The sequence below is a fragment of the Mus pahari genome, chromosome 9 (genome assembly GCF_900095145.1).
Source record: "Mus pahari chromosome 9, PAHARI_EIJ_v1.1, whole genome shotgun sequence".
NCBI lineage: Eukaryota > Metazoa > Chordata > Mammalia > Rodentia > Muridae > Mus > Mus pahari.
Window position 1 is genome coordinate 45,218,283 of NC_034598.1, and position 23,053 is coordinate 45,241,335.

Consider the following 23,053-nt stretch of genomic DNA (forward strand, 5'->3'; position numbering starts at 1 on the left):
CTGGCTGTCCTGGAACTCACTTTGTAGACCAGGTTGGCCTCGAACTCAGAAATCCACCTGCCTCTGCCTCCTGAGTGCTGGGATAAAAGTCGTGCGCCACCATGCCCGGCTATGGGTGCAGAAGATTAAAGCAGGAGATTTAGCCATGCCAGGATTGAACCTCAACTTCATTTCCCCAAAGTAAGTTTTGTATTTATTTTTATTGTTTTGGTTTTTTAAAGAAAGGCTGTGTGTGTGTGTGTGTGTGTGTGTGTGTGTGTGTGTGTGTGTGTATTTCACCCTTCCTGTCTTGGAACTCACCCTCTAGACCAGGCTGGACTTGAACTTACAAAGATCCACTTGCCTCAGCCTCCTGAGTGCTGAGATTAAAGGGGTGCACCAACATACCCATCTATTAGTTAATTTTAAATTTTTTATCTTTATTTGTAAGCACGTGTGTCTGACCACATGAGTGCAGGTGCCCAGAAACGGTGTAAGTTAGAAGAGGATGTTAGGTCCCCAGGAGCTGGAGTCAGAGGACGGTGTGAACTGCTCAGTGTAGGTGCTGGGAACCAAATCCCGGACCTTTGCAGGAGCAGCTAGCTAGTGCTCTTAACCACTGCACACACACCCCCCCCACACACAAACAAACAAAGGCTCAGCGGTCAAGAGCACTGACTGCTCTTCCAGAGGTCCTGAGTTCAAATCCCAGCAACTATCATGGTGACTCAAAACCATCTGTAATGGGATCTGATGCCCTCTTCTGGTGTGTCTGAAGACAGCTACATTGTACTCATATAAATAAATAAATAAATCTAAAAAAATAATCTTAAAAAAATTGTTTTAAGCCTTTAGTCCCAGTACTCAGGAGGCAAAGGCATGTGGGTCTCTGAGTTTGAGGCCAGCCTGGTCTACAGAATAAGATCCCGTTTCAAAAAAAAAACAAAAACAAAAACAAAAACAAAAAAACAAACAAACAAAACTAAAAACAACAACAAAAAGAACGAAATCAAAAAACATTTGTATTAGAGTTTTGCTGCATGTATGTTTGTGCACCACTTGAGTGTCTGGTGAGTGGAGGCCTTTTGAGAGTGTTGGTGCCCTAGAACCAGATTTACAGGCAGTTGTGAGCCACCATGTGAGAGAGCAGCCAGTGATCCTAACTATTGAGCCAGCTCCAGAGCTCCAGACTTCATTCCTGAAATCTATTATTTTGTAATTTTAACTTAGAGAAATGGCTCATGATTAAAAGCACTGGATGTTCTTGCAGAGGACCTGGGTGTAACTCCCAGTGTAACAGGCCTCAGACCTTAGCACAACTGACTCCATGATGGAAGTACTTACTGCTCAGGTCAAAACTAAAGCACAGGCCCAACCCGTCAAGGTCTATAGTTAGGGGAAACCTCTAAAGTACTAACTTGTTTTTTAGCTCCCGTAGTTCCGTGTCTGGCTAACTGTTCTTGCTAACTGAGGTATATCACCTCAGGATGTGGTTTTGTGCTTACAAACTCACCCTGAGAAAGGCTCCAGGCTATACTGGGCTCTACACACAGAGAGACTATAGAGTAGTCCCTGGCCCATAAAAACTCTTCTCTGGTGGATCCCCCACAACACCAGAAGCTCAGGGCAGCTCACAGCCTCCTGTACTGTCAGCTCCAGCGGATTCGATGGCCTCTCCTGCCTTCGGTGCACATGGGACACACACATGTTATACAGACACACATGCAGGCATATAAATCATATATAATATTTTTAAATGTTAATGAGAAGAAACTGCATACTGGTTTCACAGGGCCTGAATTTGGTTCCCAGTCCTTGCACTGGAGAATCAAAGCCACCCACAGGTCTGGCTTTAAGGGCTCACTGCTGCCTCTGCTTGCATAAAATTTAAAAATAAAACATTTTTTTAAAATTTTGTTTTCCCTGGGCAGTGGTGGCGCATGCCTTTAATCCCAGCACTCAGGAGGCAGAGGCAGGTGGATTTCTGAGTTCGAGGCCAGCCTGGTCTACAGAGTGAGTTCCAGGACAGCCAGGGCTATACAGAGAAACCCTGTCTTGAACACAATCGAGAGGGAACATGAGCTGGACACAGGACACATGGCTCACGGGAGGTCCCTGGAGTCGGCAGAGCCCTCAAGACAGAAGTGGGTGGGTGTCAGGGAAGGGTGGGATCAGCGTCAGATGGGCAGAGCTGGAGTCAGATGGTGGAGACAGCTGCACACTTCTTCCATCCTTCATCTGGTCATCCCAAGAGTGAGCAGTGAGTGACACAGGATGGTGGGTGGCACTGATCTGTCTTGTTAGATGCCCCAGGGGCCCAAGTCCTTGATACTGGCTGGCATCTTGCTGTGTCTAGGCAACAGGACAAACCAACACCATTCACAGTCCTTAGCCTCATCCAGGATAACTGTGGTGTGGCTAGCCTCAGACATGGGCTATGGGCCAGGAGATGCAGAGGGCTGAGCACAGCGGATCTCTCTGATGACCTGGGTCAGATGCCTGAGTTGTGACTGGGCCACAGACCTGTCACATACTGAGACCAAGACCACAGCAGGCATCGGTGCCTGACCACATAGCCAGGTTCCCAGCAACCCAAAGGACACTGTGTAGGGGCTGGGCAGAGGGGACATGGAGGTGACAGGGTCTGCTTGATTCTGTGTCCTCAGGTAACTGGATGCTGGAGAAGGCTGTGCGTTGGTGTTCCAGTGGCCTTACCTTCTCTGGAGACATGTTGAGGACAGTGTCCCTGTAAGTATCCCAGTGTGAACAAAGCAGTGGTCACAGAAACATCTAGTAACATGGGCCATGCACCCCGGGTAGCCTTTGGGCCATTAGAAGGGCCACCTAAAGCTCCCACACTAGACACACAGTGTGTGCCAAGGCCAGATCCTGCCAGTCAAGGCCAGGCCAGGTGCCCTTGCCACAAGCCTGGGTGTCATTCCAGAAAAGACATTGAGGGACACTGAATTCAGGCTGCTCAGTGACAAGACCAGACAGAAAAGGCCACACAGTGGACAGGAAATGGCCAGAAGAGGCAAATCCAGACTCAGGGTACCATATCCACTGGGGAGGTAAGGGGATAGGGTGCTCATATCCCCTTGCCCACAGTGGCGCCTGTGCCTTCTGGCACGGGTCACTGTAACCTCATTGATTGAACATAGGCTGATCTTCTGATGTAGTCCTACAAAACCTCGGATTGGGGAAAGACAGTGCCTTTCAATAGTATTACTTCGTTGAAGTAGATCATCCGACCATGTGATGGGCACAGGCCATCTCCATCCCAAACCTGGGACACTCATGTCTCTTGTACATTTCTCCTTAACCTGTCTGACACTAAAAGAAGTGCTCTGCCCTCTGGCTCTAGCTACTCATCTCAAGGCCAGAGAAGCCAGGCAGGGAGGAAGCTGGGGACCAGCCCAGTGGCTTCGCCAGCACTCAGTGGCACTTTGCTTCCTTTGCCCACATCGCCCTCTATGAATGAGAAGTGGCATTGCAAGGGACACCTCTGAGCTGCCTCAGCCCACACAGGTAAGAGGAGACAAGCTGCAGAGGTGCCTTCAACAGCTGCTCCGGCAGGGTACACAAGGCAAACTTGTCACTTTACAATTTGGGAGGCAGAAGCAGGAGGATCGGATTGGCATGAACTGGAAGTCAGTGAGGTTTGTTTCAAACCACCTGGAAAGGCTACCAGATTTCTCTAAACAAAGTTGCTCTAACATTGGGATCTACAACCATAAAACAAACATGGAGATTCAGACGGCTGTCAAAACTGTATGCTTTTCACTTAAAACAGAGGGGCTGAAGGACTGGTGTGAACGCCCAACCTAAAATCCCCCCTGTGAGGGGTTGGGAGCATAGCTCAGAAGTGGAGCCCCGCCTATAATCTCCCAGTGAGGGGCCTGGGGGGCGTGGTCAGGAGTAAAAGGCAGAGAGGTGTCCTCTGACCTTCACCTGCACAGTGGCAACACAACATACATAATGCACATTCATGCAACAACAGGAAAACCCCATCTCAAAAGGAAAGTTGTCAGCTATACATCGAGTCTGCTCTCTATGTCATTTCAAGTTATCTTGTAGTACCTGGGCCCTTCGTGGTCGAACAGGCTGTTATCAAAGTTTGTCACCAGGCCATCGTTCAGGGAGGGAGTTGGGCAGAAACAACAAGGAGCAGCCCGCAGTATGGAGAGGACCACTTTATTCTTAGGTTGGCACGGAGGTGGGAGTGAGTGAGGCAGGTGGACCCCACCCTGGGCTGCTGGGATTTGGACTTGGCCAAGTCTTACAGGTGAGGGATACATTCAGTCAAGCCTTGAGGGCTGGTCCCCGACTCTTCCAGAGCTGGGTGTTGGGCGCAGTGACTGGGAAGGACGCGGGGTGTCTCTCAGCCCTGGGCTCAGGCATCCATGCTTTGTTAACTGTACACATTTAGTTAGTAACCAGAATTCCTCAGGGTCTTCACAGTGCAGGGGCCTCAGGCCATGAGGCTCAAAAGCTGGGGCTGGGGACAGTCACATTCTGCTACACCCTCCATGGCATGGCAGACAGGGGCTTGCTGGAGTTTGGTCCTGTGGCCCACAGGGGCCACACAACACACGAAGTTTTGCTACACACTAGGCTGCCACTGAAGAAAGAGAGGTTCCTGTCACCACCTTCCAGGAACTGCAGATCCCAGGGTGGGAGCCACAAGTTAATTCATTACTGGATCCCAGGTTGGACCGGACTCTGTTCCCAGGAGTGTGGCAACTAGAAACCGGTTAACAGCAATCTCAAAATCTCCAGATTTGCTGGCTGAAGCTTGGGAGGCAGAGGCAGGTGGATCTGTGAGTTCGAGGCCAGCCTGGTCTACAGAATAAGTTGCAGGACAGCCAGGGCTACACAGTAAGAGCCTGTTTCAAAACAAAAACAAAGACAAACAAAACCAAAAATATTTCTGAATGGACTGGGCTTGGTGTCTTACATCTTTAACAAAGCACTTGGGATGCAGAGGCAGGAGGATTTCTGGGAGTTCCAGGCCAGTTTCAAAACCAAACCAACAATGTAAAAAAAGAAAGGAAATGGAACCAGCTGTCCTCACAACAGAGCCGGTCTGTGTGGGCATTTGTGTGGCTGCCACTGGGGTTAACCATGGCCGCCTGATGCTCCCTGTCCCCTGTGCACCCTGTCTGGCTCTCCCAGGCTCCTCCATTGATGTGGGGGTCACACGTGTGCACTCGCGCTCATGTGGCAAACACCTCCCCACTGTGCAGACCCTTACCGGTTTTGTTTCTTTAAGACAGGGTCTCTCTGTGTAGCCCTGGCTGCCCTGGACTTGCTCTGTAGACCAGGCTGGCCTCAAACTGACAGATCAGCCTGCCTCTGCCTCCCGACTAGGATTAAAGGCCTGTGTCACCCTGCCTGGCTCCTTTACATTTTTTAAAAAAGACAATCTTGAAAAAGCCAGAGCCGGACGTGGTGGCACACGCCTTTAATCCCAGCACTCAGGAGGCAGAGGCAGGCAGATTTCTTGAGTTTGAGGCCAGCCTGCTCTACAGAGTGAGTTCCAGGACAGCCAGGGCTACACAGAGAAACCCTGTCTTGAAAAACAAAACAAGGAGGCAGAGGCAGGCGGATTTCTGAGTTCGAGGCTAGCCTGGTCTACAGAGTGAGTTCCAGGACAGCCAGGGCTATACAGAGAAACCCCGTCTCAAAAAACAAACCAAAAACAAAAACAAAAAGACAATCTTGTTATGAGACCCTGGCTGGCCTGACCCTTACTGTGGAGGTCAGGGTGGCCTCAAGTTTATAGCAATCCCCCTTGCAGCTGCCTGCAGAGTCCTGGGACACAGGCATGCAGTGCACCCTTCCTGACCTACAGAGACTCCCAGAATACCCAATACTGGGAGTCCTGCCCTGGGGTGCTTGGGGGGGGGGCGTGGCATGGCACATCAGTACATCTTTGGAGGTATGCTGGCTGCCTATGTGGTCACCCACACACAATGTGGCTGTAAACAGAAGAGACCTGGTGGCACCTTCCCTTCCAGGTTGGCAAGTAAGGGACAAAGCTGTCAAGGCAGAGTCATGGAGAAGGGACAAGGGGTGGTTGGCAGTGGCTCCAGATCCTGCCTCCTGACGGAGGCCGTGGCAAGCACAGTGTAACCCCAGTGGCGAAATCACAGTGTCCAGAATTCAGGTTCAGCCCCTGGATGCCTGCAAGGGCACAGGCTAGAGCCAGGGCCCGCAGTCACCACGAGAGGGGGCGGAAGCTGTGGTCTTGCTGCTCCTCAGACAGCGGCGTGATCGAGCGTGCCATGCTCCTGAGACACGGGCTGCACACAGCTGCCTCCCCAAGTCTCAGCGGATGGGAGGGGCCCTCAGTGACACATCCGTGATGTCATCTCCTTCTGTAGAGACCAGGCAGGTATCAGAAAACAGGAAGCAGGTGGCAGAGACCTCAAACAACCCAAGATGTCAGACGCTCAGCAGTGGGCATGGGTGGGCGGGGCAGCTCCCTGTGCTGGTCAGAGCCTGTGTCACTGATCTGGGGTGATGTGCTGTGAGTAAGTCCACCTGATGCCTGGACCTGAGCTATGGAGCAGCACTACTTGATAGAAAGGTCAGCAGTGGGAAGTGGACAAGCCAGGAGCCGTGGTCACATCTATCACGTTATTGCTCGGGACGTAGGGGCAGGAGGATCCCGAGTTCAAGGCCAGCCTTGGCTTTATGAGATTCTGTCTTAAAACAACCACAAAAGCAGGCTGTGGGACCGAGTAGATGGCTCAGGGAATAAAGATGCTTGCAGCCAAACCTGACTACCTGGGTTTGAGCTCCCGGTTCCATAGAATGGAAAGAGAGAACTGACTCTTGCAAGTTGTCCTGTGACCTTCAGGTGCAAGCCACATCAGCCATGTTCACACACAGAAATACACAACACAGAAAAACAAAAATGTAATACAATTAAAAATTAGAAAGAAGAAGCATGAGGCTGGAGAGTCAGCTCAGCCTCTGTGCACGGCTGTTCTGAAACAGGACAGGGTTCCACTGCCAAAACCCAGCACAGAGGCTGACAAGAGTCTGAAGCTCCAGTTTCTGGGGATCTCACTCCCCCTTCTGGCCGCAATGGCACTGTATACACGTGCACAGATGGACATGCAGGGAACATCTTACATAGAAAACAAAAGTAGGGGCTGGAGAGATGACTCAGCAGTTAAGAGCACTGACTGCTCTTCTAGAGGTCCTGAGTTCAATTCCCAGCAACCACATGGTGGCTCACAACCATCTGTAATGAGATCTGATGCCCTCTTCTGGTATGTTGAAGATAGCTACAGTGTCAGCGTACTCAAGTACATAGAAATAAATAAATCTTAAAAAAAAAACCAACAAAAAACCAAAAAGGTAAAGAAGTCAAGCCGGGACCAATAATCCTAACCCGGGAAGGCGGAGGCAGGTGGGTCCCAGGGCTCCAGGACAGCCAGGGCGGCAGGTGAGGGCAGGTGAAAGATAAGGCTGGGGCCGGTGATCGGGCAGCGGGAAAAGAAGGTGGGCTGGGAGTTTTAGAGATGGGTATAGAGTCAGAGAGGAAGGAGATGAGATGACGAACCTATAGGAGAGGAAGACTAACTGGATCCATGTGGCTTGAAATAGCCACAGGTAGGTATGGATACCACAAAAGAGCAACAGAGTAATTAATGTAGGGCAATTTGTCCAATCGAGGTAGGCAGCTTGCATCAATATTAAGTGAGTTTTGAGTTCTTTGTGTGGGCATTTTTGGGATTAAGAATTTACTGTTATAAATCTGACTGATAATTTAGATAGGGGGTCAGGGTTTAGAGCAAGTTTGTAGCAGACAAGCCGCAGGGGATGGATGAGTGGGAATAATAATTAATAATTACACACTACAAATAAGTCTTTAAAAAAGAAAGAAAAGAGAAAAAAAAAAAAAAAAAAAAAAAAAAAAGGAAAGACAAAACATTTTAAAGCAGACTGTGACCAGGCATGATCACAGACCTATGATCCAGGCGCTTGGGAGGCTGAGGCAGGAGGATCACCTCAGGTTCCCTGCTAGTGTGGACTATGTGGTGAATCATAGGCCAGTCTAGGTTATAGAATGGAAAAGGATAAAATCAGAAAAAAAATCAATCAATCAATCAATAAGTCACCCTTTGTTCTCCAGGAGGTGGAGCACAGGCTGCCTGTCCCGGGCACTGCTGTCTGGCCAGTGCCCCCACCATGGCCTGTGCTACCCACTGTGAGCCACATGGGATGGGATGGCTAACACGGCACCCTCTCTGCTGTGGTGAACCAGAGCATCTAGGACTTCTGTGTTCTGGGGGGGCAGGCATGCGGGACAGGCTATGCCCACCATTAGTATATGAGCCTTACTAGCATGGGGAACAGAGGTCCTAGGGGTAACCAGGCCCTGCGCCTTCTCAACTAGCGCCATCATACTGCCTCCTCACCTGTGTGACCCAGTGCTAAGGACTCCCTCTGGCTGCTGGCCCAGAACACAGTGCAGCAGAGTAGTGGTGGCCTGGACCCCACCCAGTAGGCCATGTGCCCGCCCCTGCTCACCAGGGGCTCCAGCTCTTTGGGGTCGATGAGGCTGAACTCGGTGACAAAGTAATAGAAGTGCTTGTAGCAGGTGTTGACATGCGCCTCGGAGCCCATCTGGGCGATGCGGTCGAAATGGTGGATGTACACATGCACGAACACGCGGAACAGCCTTGACAGGATCTTGCGCACTGCCTGCAGGAAGGTCTTGGGGAATGGTGTGCCTGGAGGTGGGCAGGGGGACCAGAAGGAGACCCGTCAGGGCCTGGCAGCCTAGCCTGAGATGTGCTCCACCTGAGCCACAGAGGTGAGAACAGATGAGGCTCAGAGAGCTCAAGGCACAGGCTCGAGGTCACACGGCCTGTGTCTAAGAACCAGTTTCCTGCCAATCCAAAGATCAGTTTCCATGGAGCGTGGCTGGTGTTTGCCTATGGCGCCTTCCTCCCTGTGATGAGGGCCCCAACCCATTCTGAGCTCCCTGCTCTGCCTTTTCCAAAGCCCTGGGGACGTCTCCTAGGCCTGGCAGCTGCCACCCTGTTACTGCCCACTCCTGGGGTTCTATATAGTCCCGAGGACACCAACAAGCGAAACTGTGACTTTATATGTGTTCCACAGCCAATGCAGCCAGTGTCACTGGATGTCCCCAGGGCCAGAGCGAGAGAAAGGAGGTGGGCAGGCCAGTGGTTCTTAACCTGTGGCTCTCGACCTTTTGGAGACCACATATCAAATATCACACATATATCATGATTCATAACAGCAGAAAATAACAGCTATGAAGTAGCCACAAAGAACTCTATGGTTGAATCCAGCACAACATGAGGAACTACCTGTATTAGTTAGTACTTAACTGCCTTAGGAAGGCTGAGAACCACTGAACTAGATAGATTGCTGTACTCTGGGCCCCAAAGTCCAAAGCATGTCTTCTCCAGTGGAGAAGGGAGTCTATAGGTGGACTCAAGGTGAGACCTTCAAATGGGGTCATCTGAGATTATCCAGGGGTCAGTGTCACCACAGGGTGTTGGGAGGGAGGTAGGAGGGTGTCAGGCAGGAGGCTGGGGACACTGTGCTGCTAGCTCTAAGGACAGAGCCTAGCATGATGTGTGCTACACATACACATAAAATAACAGGTATACACACACACTCATACATACACACACACATATACACACACACACACTCACACATCGCATGCATACCCCACACATCACACGCACACACCCCCACACACACCCCACACATCACACGCACACATCCCCACACACACCCCACACATCACACGCACGCACACACACACACACACACACACTCACACACACACACACACCAAGAAGCCAGGCAGAGCCCATTTGGCCCCTTCTGCTCAGTGTGTGCTCAGCAGACAAGGGGTCCCGGTGTGAGTCGGCAAGGGTATAGGCCTGACTCACCAACATTAGTGGGGAAGATGTCCTCGTTGTTGATCTGCACCTCTATCCAGTCCATAAGCAGGTCCATGTAGCGGGGTGCTGACAGCGCTGTGGGCTTCCGGAAGCGTTGCTCGTCCTGCCAGCGGTACTCGTACTTGGGGCCCCCGGACATGACTGGGCACGACTGTTCGGTGCAGCCATCGCTGATGGTGCCATAGATGAGGTTGACTCGATTGAAGAAGTCCACCACGTGCACGGCCACCCAGTCGTTGAGATCCTCGCCCGGTGGCAGCTGCACAGCCAGCCGCAGGTCCAGGCCCGCGTTGAGAGACGCCTGCGCACGCTTGTGTAGTTCGAAGCGTTGTGTGCCAGGCTCGAACTTGCGTTTGGGCCTGAATGTCTTGTCCTTGTTGAACACTTGTTTAAGGAATGGGTTTGACATCTTAGTGGCACCTGATTCTCAGAACAGGAAGCAGAGAGTGTGGCAAGATGGTGGCCTGTGCTGCAGGTCCCCAGAGGCCTGAAACCAGAAAGGACAGCATTAGTATTGGGCTCATGCACAGACTATCATCTCAGCAATCAGTATGCCGAGGCAGGAGGATCACAATCTTACACCAGTCTGGGCCACACAGGAACAACTGGGAGGCTAGTCATAACACACACTTATAATCCCAGTACCCAGGAAGCTGAGGCAGGAGGATTGCCCCAAGTTGTAGATGAGCCTGGGCTGCAGGGTAAGGATGTGGGACCTGTGTCAGCATAGGGACTTTTCTGAGCTGTTCTAGAAACAAACATCATGCAGGCAGACGTCTGGCAGGAAGCACATGGAGGTGACAAAAACAGGCGGTGTTGTCTGCAGCAATCAATGCTCAGGTCCCCAGCCCCTCGGGCATGACCCGTGTGAGCAGAGGTTCAGAGGTTGGGTACAGACTGGAGGAAGAGCCGACATGAGGTCACTGAGGTCACTGGGATTAGCTGAGCAGCCCTCCATTCAATGATCAAGTCTTTTCTTCCAAGCTGGGGACAGAACCTAGACTTCAGCCAGGTCAGTGTGCCAGGGAGGCCTCACTGCACCAAGCTCCCTGAGATGGGCAAGGCCATCCGGGAAAGGCAAGTTGGACCTTGTTTAGCCCTGAGATTAAACAAGTTGCCAGGGAAGACAGCTCAGATAGAAGGGGAAGCTGGGATGGGGAGTGGCATGTGGTGTGGGCCAGCCCCTCCCACAGAGGCAGCCTCACCTCACTCACAATGATAACTTGTGTGTCTTTTATACAGATAGGGCTGGCCATCAAGTCACTATGCAGCAGGGATGACCTGGAGCTCCCCCACCCTCTTGCCTCCACATTGTGAGCTGAGCTGCCACCCGTGTTTAACCCTCACAACACTCCCATCAATCCTCAGTACTTCCGCTTTTTTTCTTATATAGTTGTGGCCACCATGTTGTGCCTGCAGGGCCCCTCAAGGAGAGTGGACAGAACTGAAGTCACACCTCCACCCAGAGCTATGATGGCCCTGACTACAGAGCCCAGCTTTAGCCCGGGGTCCACAGATGGACAAGAGAGAGACATAGCCTGGTACCCACATGCTGGCTATAACTGAGACTTGCACAAGAGGAAGAAGAATCTGACATAGCTAAGTATGGTGCGAGCAGACAAAACTATGGAAATTTGTGACAGGAAATGTTGAGATGTGAGGGCTGGGGAAGGACATCGTAGTTCATAGGGTGACAGGATGTTCTAGAACTAGAGGTGGTGACTGAACAACTTAGCCGGAACTTAACACTCTGCTATGTGCCTTAGACCTGCGAGGGAGCCGCAGGGCACACAGTCATGAGAACCTCAAGAGAACGAGCGCTTGGTCTGCTCCCTCACTCGCACGCTGGAGACAGGGACAAGAAGCAGGGGTTGCTTCCCTGGGGCTGATGCTGGGTCAGCTCCAACATTCCAAGTCTGACTTTAGAGGCAACACCACTATGGAGAAGTTTCTAGGAAATAAGCCTGTTTCTATAAAGCAAGTGTGGCTCAGGTCCAGGTCCAGGGAGAGCTGGGATTCGAGGCCATTGAGCGCTATATACCTATTTCCAGACCAGCTCTGGCTACATGAGACCCTGTCACAAAAACAAAACAAGAACTTCCCATGTGGCACAGCCTGTGATCACAGCACCCTGGGGCAGAGGCAGGTGGATTTCTGTAATTTCAAAGCCAGCCTGGTCTACTGAGTGAGACCATGTCAAAATCAATAAAAACAAACGAGGTTGACAACTATCTGACAGAGAGCCTGTGGGGGTCACCGTGGACACTAGTCAAGGTAGGGTACCCAGAGGCAGGAGCCCACGGGCACAGAGTCTGTGGTCACCAGATGGCCCAACTTCCCCATAGCATGTCCACCGCACCCCACCGCCATCGCACACCTGACCACTACCTCACAGCCTTCCAGATAGTTCTCCTGACCCCAGACTGCTCTCCGGCCACAGTGGCCACTGGGCCACACGATTCATACAGGGTGTGCAGGAAGTATTCTTGGGCTCCCACCCAGTGCACACTGGGTATTGCCCAGTTCTGGACAGCCAACCATCCCCCACCATGACCTGGGGTCCCCTGGAGAGGTGGCACGGCAGCAATCCCCTGCCCCAAGGCCAGGGTGCAAGACTGATGGTTGGCTAGTTTGGCACACATACAGCCTGTGGGAGGAGCTGAGGCTGGACTATAACACACACTGTACAGGCTGAGGTGTCAGATGCCTCACGGAGCCTACTGACACATGCCTCCAGGGCTTGCCTGGCTTCTGTGACTTCCTGTTTCAACCCCAGGCCTCTGACCCATAGACAGGCAGACCAGCCTGGGGCCTCCCTGAGAGGCAATTACTTAATACAAGCCACCAGTTTTTTCCTTTCCCATCTTTCTGAGGCACAGCCTCGAATAGCCCAGGTTGGCCCTTACCCCTGGTCATCTTGCCTCCCCGGTCCCACATGCAGAGCCTTGGTGCCCCTGGTCATCCAGGGCTGGGCAGCACAGCAGTCAGGGCAGAGCAGTGCCCACAGACCTTCACTATGCCTGCTCTGATCTGCAAGTCATCCTGCAGGCACGGCGCGCACACTCCACCATCTCTGAACAAGCCTCAGTTGACGAGAGCAGTGGCTGCTGCGGCGGCAGGCCTTCTCCTACCACGGGCTGTCCATCTGTCTCAGGGCTTTCCTGGGGAAAACTCTGGGGAGTCCCTCCAATGCTGTCACCAAGCTGTGTCAAGCAGGAGCTGGGGCCACCATGAGCAGGTGTGAAGAGTCCTCTGGAACCTCGCAGCTCTGGGGCTGGCCTCAAGGGACTATAGGAAGGAACAACCCTCTCAGCTGGGTCTCACCCCCTCAAAGGGGTGATGCCTCCAGGGACCTAGACCGACAAGGTTCTGGAAGTTTCTTTCACTTGTCTGGTTCTTAGGTCTTATTTGAGACACTGCCTCAGATTTGGCTCTGAGCCTCCATCCTCCTGCCTCAGCCTCCCACTGGCTGGGTTGGACACCCCCATGCCAGGCTGCTGTAGGTCTTTTCCTCCATTTTCCCTGTACTCCCACCAAGACCTGTAGACACGGAAGTGGCAGAAGCATTCTGTAGCCCCCCTCACAGCCCTATGTCCTCTTAGGAAGTGAGAGGGTTTTTGGAGAAGCAAATATTTTCTTTTCTTTCTTGAGATAGTGTTTCTCTGACCTGGAATTCCCTCTGTAGCCCAGGCTGGCCTTGATAGCAGGGATCTGCCTGCCTCTGCCTCTTGAGTGCTAGGATTAAAGGCACGCCCCACTTCTGCCGGTGCAAATATTTTCTACAAACTATGGGGATGGGTGGAGTCCCTATTAAAATCAATTGTCCTTTGTCAGAAACAAATATTCTCCAGCACAGAGACCCAGGCTGGCCGCAGCCTGTCACCCTCCTCCCCTCAAAGCCCCTGGTCACCGTCTGGGCGCCTCCTCTCAGGTCCTCTTAGTTGACTCCCGAACCTGCTCAGAACTGGATGCCAGCACTGCACGGTCCTCTTCTCTGGGCTGTCTCACTGACAGACAAGACATGGCAGACACTTAGAACTTCTGGAAGGCCACCACAGGTAACCTAAGACTGCTCTCCTACCCTGGCACCCATAGGTTCTTCTTCCTCCCCTTCTGAAAACAAAGCAAGAAAACAGAGCTCTAAGAAGTAAGGCTCTGACCCCTCCCAGGCCAGGGTGCAGGGCCCAGGGTCACCCGCTTCCTTCCGGAGGTTTCCACATCTGATCGTTGCCTTGGGGACAAGGCCTGAGCTGGTTCCATGTGCTCACTCTGTGTCAGGGCAGCCCCAAACCTGAACAAAGCTCTGCCTCAAGGCCACCCCCACATGGAAAGGTCACTGGGAGTGGCTTGGGGTCAGTGCCTGAATCTCACACCCAGCACCCAACAAAGACAAAACAAAATTGAAGTGAGGTGTCTGCACACTTCCTGCTGTGCTTCTTGTTGCCGCTGACACTGTTCCTGAGCCCTTATTGGGGTGGGACTGCCTCCTGGGTCCCTCGAGGGACTCCTCTGTGACAATGACCATTTTCTACAGGGCAGTAGGCACAGATCTATTTTGCAGATGAAGAAACTAGGGTCAGTTCTCTTTATGTTTTGGAGACCGAGTCTCAAAGTGTAGCCCAGGCTAGAAGAGGACTTAATAGCTTCCCTAGTGTTTATTTGGAATTGTTTACAAAGTTGTACATTCTGGCTTTCTGATCTAAATACAGAAAGAAGGAAAAAACTATCATCAGATAACCAAAGGAAAGGGGTGGAACCCCGCCTAGAAGCCCACAGTGAGGGGCTGGGGCGTGGTCAGGGGTGGAGCCCTGCTTAGAATCCCCCAGTGAGGGCTGGTGAGATGGCTCAGTGGGTAAGAGCACCCGACTGCTCTTCCAAAGGTCCAGAGTTCAAATTCCAGCAACCACATGGTGGCTCATAACCATCCATAACTAGATCTGATGCCCTCTTCTGGAGTGTCTGAAGACAGCTACAGTGTACTTATATATAATAAATAAATAAATCTAAAATTAAAAAAAAAAAAAAAAGAAGCCCCCAGTGAGGGGCTGGGGCGTGGTCAGGGTGGTGCTTGACTGGCCCTTATTCAAGGGTTCCCTATGACAGACCCACTTGGGAAAGGAAAAGAAGGACCGCTGTAGCATGGTCCTCAGAAAAGGTAAATGTGTCCTCTGTGGGACTCAACTGCACAGAGTCCTCCTGCTCTAACAGGCTTTGCCTTTTCTGGCTAAGACATCTGAAGCAGGGAATTCTGAGAAAGCCAGGCCTATTCCCAACTCTTGGGGCTCGCTGGGAACTTCCCTCCGTGAAAGCACCGAGGAGGGGATTTCCACAGCCCGGCCCGGTCCCAGTGTCTCCATGGGGCACTGGCTGCAGAGACGACCCATAGGGACTTTTCAGAGTATGGGGGTCCCTCAGGGAGTTCAAGGTGAGCTGGGCCACCCCACCTGCTGAGAAGCACCGAGGTCACATGCAGAGGATCTGAACTGCCCCTGCCTCAAGCGCTAGGTTGACAGACTTGCCCCACCACGCCTGGCTTTTGAAGTGAGAGTTTGCAAGCTTCCTGAGAAATGAATAACAGGGTTTCAGCATGGAGGGGGAGGGCTGGAGGGAGGGGCCAGTGAGCCATCTCCATGGGTGACGGCCTACTGTCTGAGACACAGTACCACAGGAAGGAATCCACGTGGGGAAGAAACTAGGCTCTTCCCTCCTTTAACTGCCTCCAGCACAAAATAAACAAACAAAGAGATAAACGCAAACTTCTTTAAGGCTCAAATAAAACCCTCAGCACTGCATCCTGGAAGGAGAGGCGCAGTCACACTCCATGCCTGCGCCTCAGATGCCTCACTGCTGGGAGGCCTGGGGTAGGACTGCAGTCGCCAGGCCCTTCCTCCAGTGAGCCCACAAGGCAGGCAGTGTCCGACCCCAGAGTGAGCCCTAAGGACAGCTGCAGACGCACGCGGTCATGAAGAGGTTGCTCTGTGACCGAGAGCCAGCTCACCTCACACTCACTCAGCCTTGCTACAGACTGAAAACTCTCCCACCATGGTGGCGTTCAGGAAGCTGAGGCAGGAGGATTGTGAGTTCAAGGTAAGCCTGGGTCACAGAATAAGTCCATGGCAGTCACAATAATTCAGCAAGAGGCTCTGCTTCAATTACAGTGAACCTTGTCCTGCCTGGGTATAATGTGTGTAGTGTGCAGGGTGTGTGTGTGTGTTGGGGGGGGGCTGAGCCACGCTGGACCCCAACAAGACAACACTGTCTCTTTAAAAATAACAACTCCACGCAAGACTGCACCGACCCCACTAGAGTCCCAGTGTGCACTGCTGAGGTAACAGGCCACAGCCCTGACTCCACAGCCCTGACTCCCAGTGCCACAGACGGAGAGCCAGCTCCCAGACATCCTGTGCCATCTACACCTGAGCAAGTGCTACACATGCATCACACAGACAAGACCCAATAGTAAATAACTTTAGGTTTCTTTCTCTCTCTCTCTCTCTTTTTTTTTGAGACAGGATCTCTCTGTGTAGCCCTGGCTGTCATAGAACTCACTGTAGACCAGGCTGGCCTGGAGCTCACAGAGCCATTATAACTGGCTCTATCCATTCGTGCAGTTCTAGTTCTTGGGGGGCTGAATCAGGAGAACTTGACACGGTCCCGGGCTACTGAGGGAGTGAAAAGCCAGCTGGGGTGAATACACCACATGATTCTTTCTCAACGTAAGTTAAAAAGAGGAGCTGGAGCTATAGCTCTGTGCATTAGAGCACTTGGCTGCTCTCTCAGAGGTCTGGGGTTCAGAACCCTGCACTCACACGGAAGCTCACAACCACACGTGACACCCTCAGAAGAGACTCCTGTAGGCAAGTGGCACACATACACACACAATAAAAACTACATTTCTCCTAGGTCAGAGGCATACCATCCACACAGTGCCCTGCAGTGTCGTCCTGGTCTCAGGGTGACACAAAGGTGGGGGGTGGGGGTGCTCTGCTCAGTCCTTGTCTTTGGTCCCAGACAGATAAAAGTCAATTCAAACATATGTTTCTATCACTTTCACTCCACCCTAACACTGAAATTAATTCCACTTTGGGGCAGTGCTTATCATACCCCCCCCCATACTGGGGAGGAACCCAGGCCCATACACACCCTAAATTAATGTTCTGCTCCTGAACCCCTCACTGGGGGATTCTAGGCGGGGCTACACTCTGGTTACACCCCCAGCCCTTTTGCTCTTTTTTTTTTTTTTTTTTTTTTTTTTTTTTTATTTTATATATGTGAGTACACTGTAGCTGTCTTTAGACACACCAGAAGAGGGCATCGGATCCCATTACAAACGGTCATGAGCCAACATGTGGTTGCTGGGATTTGAACTCAGGACCCCGGGAAGAGCACTAGCCCCCTTTTGCTCTTTTTTTTTAAACTCTTTTTTTTAATTTTTTATTTTTTTAATGATTTATTTATTATTATATGTAAGTACACTGTAGCTGTTTTCAGACACTCCAGAAGAGGGAGTCAAATCTTGTTAAGGATGGTTGTGAGCCACCATGTGGTTGCTGGGATTTGAACTCTGCACCTTTGGAAGAGCAGTCAGGTGCTNTTACCTGCTGAGCCATCTCACCAGCCCCCTTTTGCTCTTTTTGAGGTGAGATTTCACTAAGTGTCCCAGGCTGCCCTTGAACTTAAATGGCACTGGAATGGATCAAGATGGAGAAACGACAGACATCAAGAAGCCCCAGGGGTGGAACTCTCAGCCTTGTCACCTCTGCTGTTCACTGAGTTCTAAAAACAAGCCTGGGACAGGGGGCGGTTAAAACCTGGTTTCCGGAAGTTCTCAGAGCTGCATTATCTGCTCCCGCCTTTGTCAATGGTTAAGTCCGTGGTCTCTTTCGCATCCTCAGAAGCCCCATCACTTACAGAGCTAGTAACTGCTTCCTCCATGCTGAAGGAAGCACTGGCTGACCTGAGAGTCCTAACTGTCCCCGTGGTGTCCCCTGCCACTCCCACCCTAGTCCCTGAACTCCCAACTCTGCATAATGGTAGCAAATCAGAAACCAAAGTTACAAGGATACACGTGGGCTCTGGAATAATAATTGCCCTGCCTTAACACTACGCCATCCTCTACTTGACTGTAGGCACTTTATTCTATGGAGCCTAGGGAAGGGGTGGAGGGAGGAGGGAGGAGAAACAGCAAATGTATTGGCGCAGGCCTTTAATCTCAGCGTTCAGGAGGCACAGGCAGGGTGAGCTCTCTTAGTTCCAGGATAGCCCGGGCTAAATAGAAAAGAAAAGGATGAAAGAAAAGAAAAGAAAAGAAAAGAAAAGAAAAAAAGAAACCGCTGCCAAAGTTAACTTTCTGTGATCTGTTTTTGAGTCTCTCCATCCAACCTTTCAATGGCTTATAGGGGAGGCAGGGGAGTGCTGAAGAGGCAGAAGTAGGGATAGAACTCAGGGCTTTCTACACACAAGACAAATGCTTCACTCCAGAGCAAGAGCCCAGACCTTCAATGAAGTTTTACCAGAAACCTGATCATTTCAAACAAATGAGCGGAGATGGGACGGAGGATCCTATCCAGCAGCTGGAGGCTAGCCTGTGCTATCTGGGACCTCAAATATTAAACATGCTTTTGATCCACGACGCTCCCTTTCCCCCTCCTTTTGACAGATCCAGGTCCCCAGCGCCCACTCTGGGCCCGTCGCTGTACACTGTCACCCTGAGTGATGAAATCCCGCCGCCAGCCGCCCTCCTTGGCCCTCGGAAGACCCACCTGGACGTCCGGAGCCGTCTTCCGCCTCGCCCAGTCTCCGGCCGCGCCCGCAGAGGGACACGCCGCACGCCCCGCCCAGGCCGCGCCCGCCAGCCGGATTTACTTCCCTTAAAGGGAAGCGGCCCGGATGGAGGTGTGGCGCCCGAGCTCCGAGGATCCCCGCATGAAAGGCAGGCGGCACTCCGCGCCCCTGGAGACCAGGTCGGGCGCTGCTAATTGGCTGTAGTCGTGCGGATGAGGGGCGGGACGAGCCCTCCCTCGCTGGCTCCGGAACCGGCGCCAGCCCAAAGCGCATGCGTGAGGCGCTGTGGCTGGGGAGGAGCCTGGGGGCAGACGGGCATTACCAATTGCCAATTGTAACTGGAGAGATTCAGTTACAATCTCCTGGGAAGAGTCAGGAGTAGAGCCAGCCCTGGGACAGAAGTACGGAAGGTGGTGGGGTGGGTGTGGTGACAGGCTAGACAGGGGCCATCCGTGGGGCGGGACCAGGCCTGGGTCTGGAGTCTAATTGGGGCGGGGCCGGGTAGGGGCGGAGCCATCAGTGGGGCTGGCGCTGGATTGCAGGCGGGACCAGAGTTGGAAGCAAGATCAGGCCCGGGCCGAAGCTGGTACGGCCAGGGTCCACAGCGCGCGCTGTGTTGGTGCGGCGAGTTGGGGCGTGGCGCGGGAGGCGCCGTTGGTTGGTGCGCGCTGGAGGGCGCGGCGCTGGCGGCGCTGATGTTTGGGCACGGCGCGCTGGGCCAGGCCATGGCCCTGCTGTTGTTCCTGGGCATGACAGCGGCGCTGGCCCGGGGCTGCCTGCAGTGCGACCCCAATTTCGCGGAGAAGTTCTCCTTCTACCGTCACCACGTGAACCTCAAGTCGTGGTGGGTGGGTGACATTCCTGTGTCGGGGATGCTGCTCTCCGATTGGATCCAGAACACGATGAAGGAGCTCCATCTGGCCATTCCCGCCGAGATCAGTGAGCGGCGGAACCCATTCCAGGGTCAGAAGAGCAGCAGGGACCAGGGCAGGGCCACTCATTTGCTTCCTTTTCCTCCTGCCCTTAGCCCGGAAGAAGCTATATCAAGTGGCAGAAGCCGTGTACCAGAGGATGGACCAGCTGTACCAGGGGAAGATGTACTTCCCAGGTAAAGAAAGAAACTGAGGTGGGGCCGGTGCGAGCCGCTAGGCACCTGAACTTGACCGCTCTGCTGTGACTCTCACATCAGGGTATTTCCCCAATGAGCTGCGGGCCATCTTCCGGGAGCAAGTGCGCCTCATCCAGAACGCCATCATAGAGAGTGAGCAGGGGGCTCCACAGAGGGGACGATGCTCATGGCCTCTGGCACTTCAGGGCTGGGGGCACTGGAAATAGGACACAGGAAGTGACTCTGCAGGAGGCCCTTTTGCATAAATGGTCGCTAGCATGTCCATCATCCCCTTATTTCTGTCAAACTAGTCTCCTGGTGGCACCTAGGAACAATGGAACCACCTGTCCCTTAGGTTAGCCCCATCTTTCACTGGAACTGACCCCTTCCCACACCCATGAAACTCATGTAGCACAAACCTGTAATCCCAGCCCTCAGAAATGAGGGGATGAGGCAAGAAGATTGCCACCAATCCCAAGGCAGCCCAGGCTACCTTCTCTGTGCTAGGGTATCCTGGGCTACAAAAACAGAAGTGGGGCTGAGCTGTTGAGCTCTGGGCCTTGTCAGAAGGCACTATCCTGTTATGTCCTCCCCTCCCCAGGTCGCATTGACTGTCAGCGTCACTGTGGTAAGTGAACTATGGTCCAGGCTAAGGGCCACAGTGGCAGTGGCCCAGGCTGGGGAGGGCCCAGGGGAGTCTGGGGCTGCCTCTCATATATTGCAGGCATCTTCCAGTATGAGACCATCTCCTGCAGCAACTGCACAGACTCCCACGTCATCTGCTTTGGCTACTACTGCAAGTACGGCTCATGCAGCAATCCCACTGCCCCTGGGGTGCTAGGCAGGGAAGGGGACCAGGGTCTTGGGGATGCCCCACCGCCAAGTCTTGTGTTCCCCCTCCCCCAGGTCATCGGCACAATGGGAGTCAGCTGTACAGGGCCTTCTGAAATACTTGTGAGCTGGGGCTTATTGGGTACCAGGATGTGGAGAGGGAGACACCAAGGGAGGTCACTTGGTCCCCTGACTCCAAACCTACTGTCATTGTAGAAACACCTGGCACAAGTAAGCTCCTGCTGGAATCCAAGGTTGTGTGTGCCTTATGATGAGGGTTTGAAGCTTGCCAAGGTTCAGGAGGACCTTGCCCACACCCTTCATGGGTCTCCAAGCTCAGCTGGAGGAAGGGGCAAGCCATCCTGGCTGAAGGGGCTTCGTGAAACCTATTCTTCCCTGAGTTGGTGTGGTGGCAGACCTGGAGAGTCTAACTGAAGCCCCATTCTATTTCAGACAGGATGAAAAGATGAGGTAAGACCAGGCCTTCCACTGGAGAGGGAGGAGTGAGGTGAGGAGAGGGGATATGGGGAGTGGGGAGAGGGATGGAGTGTGGGTAAGAGTGGGAGGGGATGCTGGGCAGGGCTGTGTGCCTGAGGGCACACTGGCCATCTGTAGTCACCTGCCTGTGTGTGGTCAATGCATTGCCTGAACCCATGCTGTGTTTCTTCCCTGCGGCCTCAACTTGGATGTGCAGAACCACCCCAGCCTTGTGAGTGAGCTGGGGAATAAGGCTCCAAAGAAGCAGGTGACCTGTGGAAAGCATAGGATTCTAAAGTCAAGTGGCCTCTTCACCACAGACACCCCCCCCCCAATGTCCTGGCAAGGCCTGCCACTGTGGGTGCTGGGGAGGGTCCCTAACCCACTGGCACACTTTAGGATTTAAGAACAGGCAGGGGCTAGGTGTAGTAATGCATTCCTATAACCCCAGCCTTCCAGGAGCCTGAGGCAGGAGAATCTTAGGGGCTAGCTTGGACTGTATTAATGGGCGATGGGAGGCAGCTTAGGGAGGGAGGCAGGAGGGCATGTGCAGGCAATGGGCTTAGAGCACCTCCTCCTCATCCCCCAAAGCCTTTCACCAAACATAAAGTGTCTGGAACCTCAGCATCTGGTCAACCTGACCTTGGAAAATGCCTCTAAGTGTCTGACCCAGCACTGACAGTGGCTGCCAGCCCCCAGCCTCGGCAGGGGCCAGGACTCAACTGCACTGTAGCAGACTATGCCTCTGGAGAGGCTGGCTGCTGTCTGCCTCAGGTTACCCCTCCCACTCTCATGGAGCCCAGGCTGGGTGGGGACAGGGGAGGGCAGGGAGATGGGCTTGTGTAAGATAGTGGGGAACCCCCCAGGGCAGGGCCCTCTGAGATATTTTGATTAAAATGCCCTGACATTTCTCATGAAGAACAATTCTTTTAACTGCCAAGAGATCTGGCTGGGTTGTTAATGTAGCTGGTGGCATGCATTTCATCTGAACATGATGTGCAGGTGTGGAGGGGTCCCAGGCTTCTATCCAGAGGGGGAGGGGCAGATGACTTGAACTCCTGATGGTCCTGCCTCTTCCTCAGTGCTGGATGACAGGTATGCTAGCTGGGTCTTCCTGCACTGAGCCTGTCTGTAGACTGACCTTGAATTCTCTCGGCCTCAGGGGCAGGATAGTGTGTGATCCAGGTCAGACACAGGTGGACCACACTGCGGAGAGCACCTAGCAGCAGATGACCAGAGATAGGCTGGCTGGGAGAAGTTGATGCAGGAGACCAGGGGCTCCTTTTTGTTTTGACGTCTTCCACTTGGTTTCCTTGTCACCATGTCCCCTGGCCCCAGGCAGTAGCATCTCCATGCACATTCCTATAGTTCTCCCTCATGGGACAGGCTGCAAGTTAGTTTTGTTTTTAACAAGGAATTCACATGGCAGCATCTAGAGTCCCTCCTTCCTCCAATGGACTGGACAGAGCAGTCTGAACAGGATGAATAGGGACACTGGGTGTTGTGTTGGGAACTCCAGCTGCACTGTGGCCAGTCATCAACCACACCAACGGGCACACTGTAGCTACCGTCGCCTGCGGAGAACTACCTCTGTGGGTCCTGGCTAGGGCTGGCAGGATGCTTGGAGCAGTGGGAGAGTGCTGCATGGCTTCAGATGGGGCACTGGATGAGGCCTTGGGCACAACAGTATTTGGGGACTTCAGTTGCAGTTGAGAGAACTTGAAGAGTTTACTTGCAAAGGAGTTTTCCAACGAAGTGGAAGTGAGCCTCCAAGATAGAGCGAGGGCCTCTTTCTTTCTTTTTGATGTTTTTGAGACAGGGTTTCTCTGTATAGCCCTGGCTGTCCTGGAACTCACTTTGTAGACCAGGCTGGCCTTGAACTCAGAAATCAGCCTGCCTCTGCCTCCCAAGT

The 23,053-nt window shown here is 52.8% G+C and overlaps 2 protein-coding genes across 7 annotated transcripts; one reads left to right on the top strand and one right to left on the bottom strand.

Moving 5' to 3' along the window:
• Nucleotides 1-5,691: 5,691 nt before the first annotated feature.
• Mob3a (MOB kinase activator 3A) lies at nt 5,692-18,745 on the bottom strand. Of its 4 annotated transcripts, none has more exons than XM_029542651.1 (5): nt 18,704-18,745; nt 13,852-13,948; nt 9,930-10,428; nt 8,527-8,729; nt 5,692-6,359 (listed from the first exon to the last, which is right to left on the bottom strand). In XM_029542651.1, the coding sequence occupies exons 3-5, from the start codon at nt 10,348-10,350 to the stop codon at nt 6,330-6,332; spliced, it is 654 nt and encodes a 217-aa protein (XP_029398511.1). In that variant the 5' UTR covers nt 10,351-10,428; nt 13,852-13,948; nt 18,704-18,745; the 3' UTR covers nt 5,692-6,329. The 4 variants fall into 4 exon arrangements, with proteins under 4 accessions (XP_029398511.1, XP_029398512.1, XP_029398513.1 ...); XM_029542652.1 differs by having other exon boundaries at nt 13,896-13,948; nt 18,704-18,737; XM_029542653.1 differs by lacking the exon at nt 13,852-13,948.
• A 658-nt stretch (nt 18,746-19,403) lies between these two features.
• On the top strand, nt 19,404-22,568 carry Izumo4 (IZUMO family member 4). Of its 3 annotated transcripts, XM_021205720.2 has the most exons (10): nt 19,404-19,664; nt 19,753-19,833; nt 19,915-19,986; nt 20,435-20,461; nt 20,558-20,633; nt 20,740-20,787; nt 20,881-20,895; nt 21,118-21,135; nt 21,359-21,373; nt 21,733-22,568. In XM_021205720.2, exons 1-10 carry the CDS (start codon nt 19,421-19,423, stop codon nt 21,818-21,820), a joined length of 684 nt encoding a protein of 227 aa, XP_021061379.1. In that variant the 5' UTR covers nt 19,404-19,420; the 3' UTR covers nt 21,821-22,568. The 3 variants fall into 3 exon arrangements, with proteins under 3 accessions (XP_021061379.1, XP_029398510.1, XP_029398509.1); XM_029542650.1 differs by lacking the exon at nt 19,915-19,986 and having other exon boundaries at nt 19,455-19,664; XM_029542649.1 differs by lacking the exons at nt 20,740-20,787; nt 20,881-20,895 and having other exon boundaries at nt 19,455-19,664.
• The last annotated feature ends 485 nt before the right edge of the window (nt 22,569-23,053 follow it).

Coding starts and splice junctions, on each gene's coding strand:
- Mob3a (XM_029542653.1), bottom strand. CDS start 10,350: ATGTCAAACCCATTCCTTAAACAAGTGTTCAACAAGGACAAGACATTC. Junction 8,730..9,929: donor CATCTTCCCCACTAATGTTG/GTGAGTCAGGCC, acceptor GCCCACCTCCAG/GCACACCATTCCCCAAGACC. Junction 6,360..8,526: donor CCAAAGAGCTGGAGCCCCTG/GTGAGCAGGGGC, acceptor TGGTCTCTACAG/AAGGAGATGACATCACGGAT.
- Izumo4 (XM_021205720.2), top strand. CDS start 19,421: ATGTTTGGGCACGGCGCGCTGGGCCAGGCCATGGCCCTGCTGTTGTTC. Junction 19,834..19,914: donor GGGGAAGATGTACTTCCCAG/GTAAAGAAAGAA, acceptor CTCTCACATCAG/GGTATTTCCCCAATGAGCTG. Junction 20,634..20,739: donor TGCTTTGGCTACTACTGCAA/GTACGGCTCATG, acceptor CCCCTCCCCCAG/GTCATCGGCACAATGGGAGT.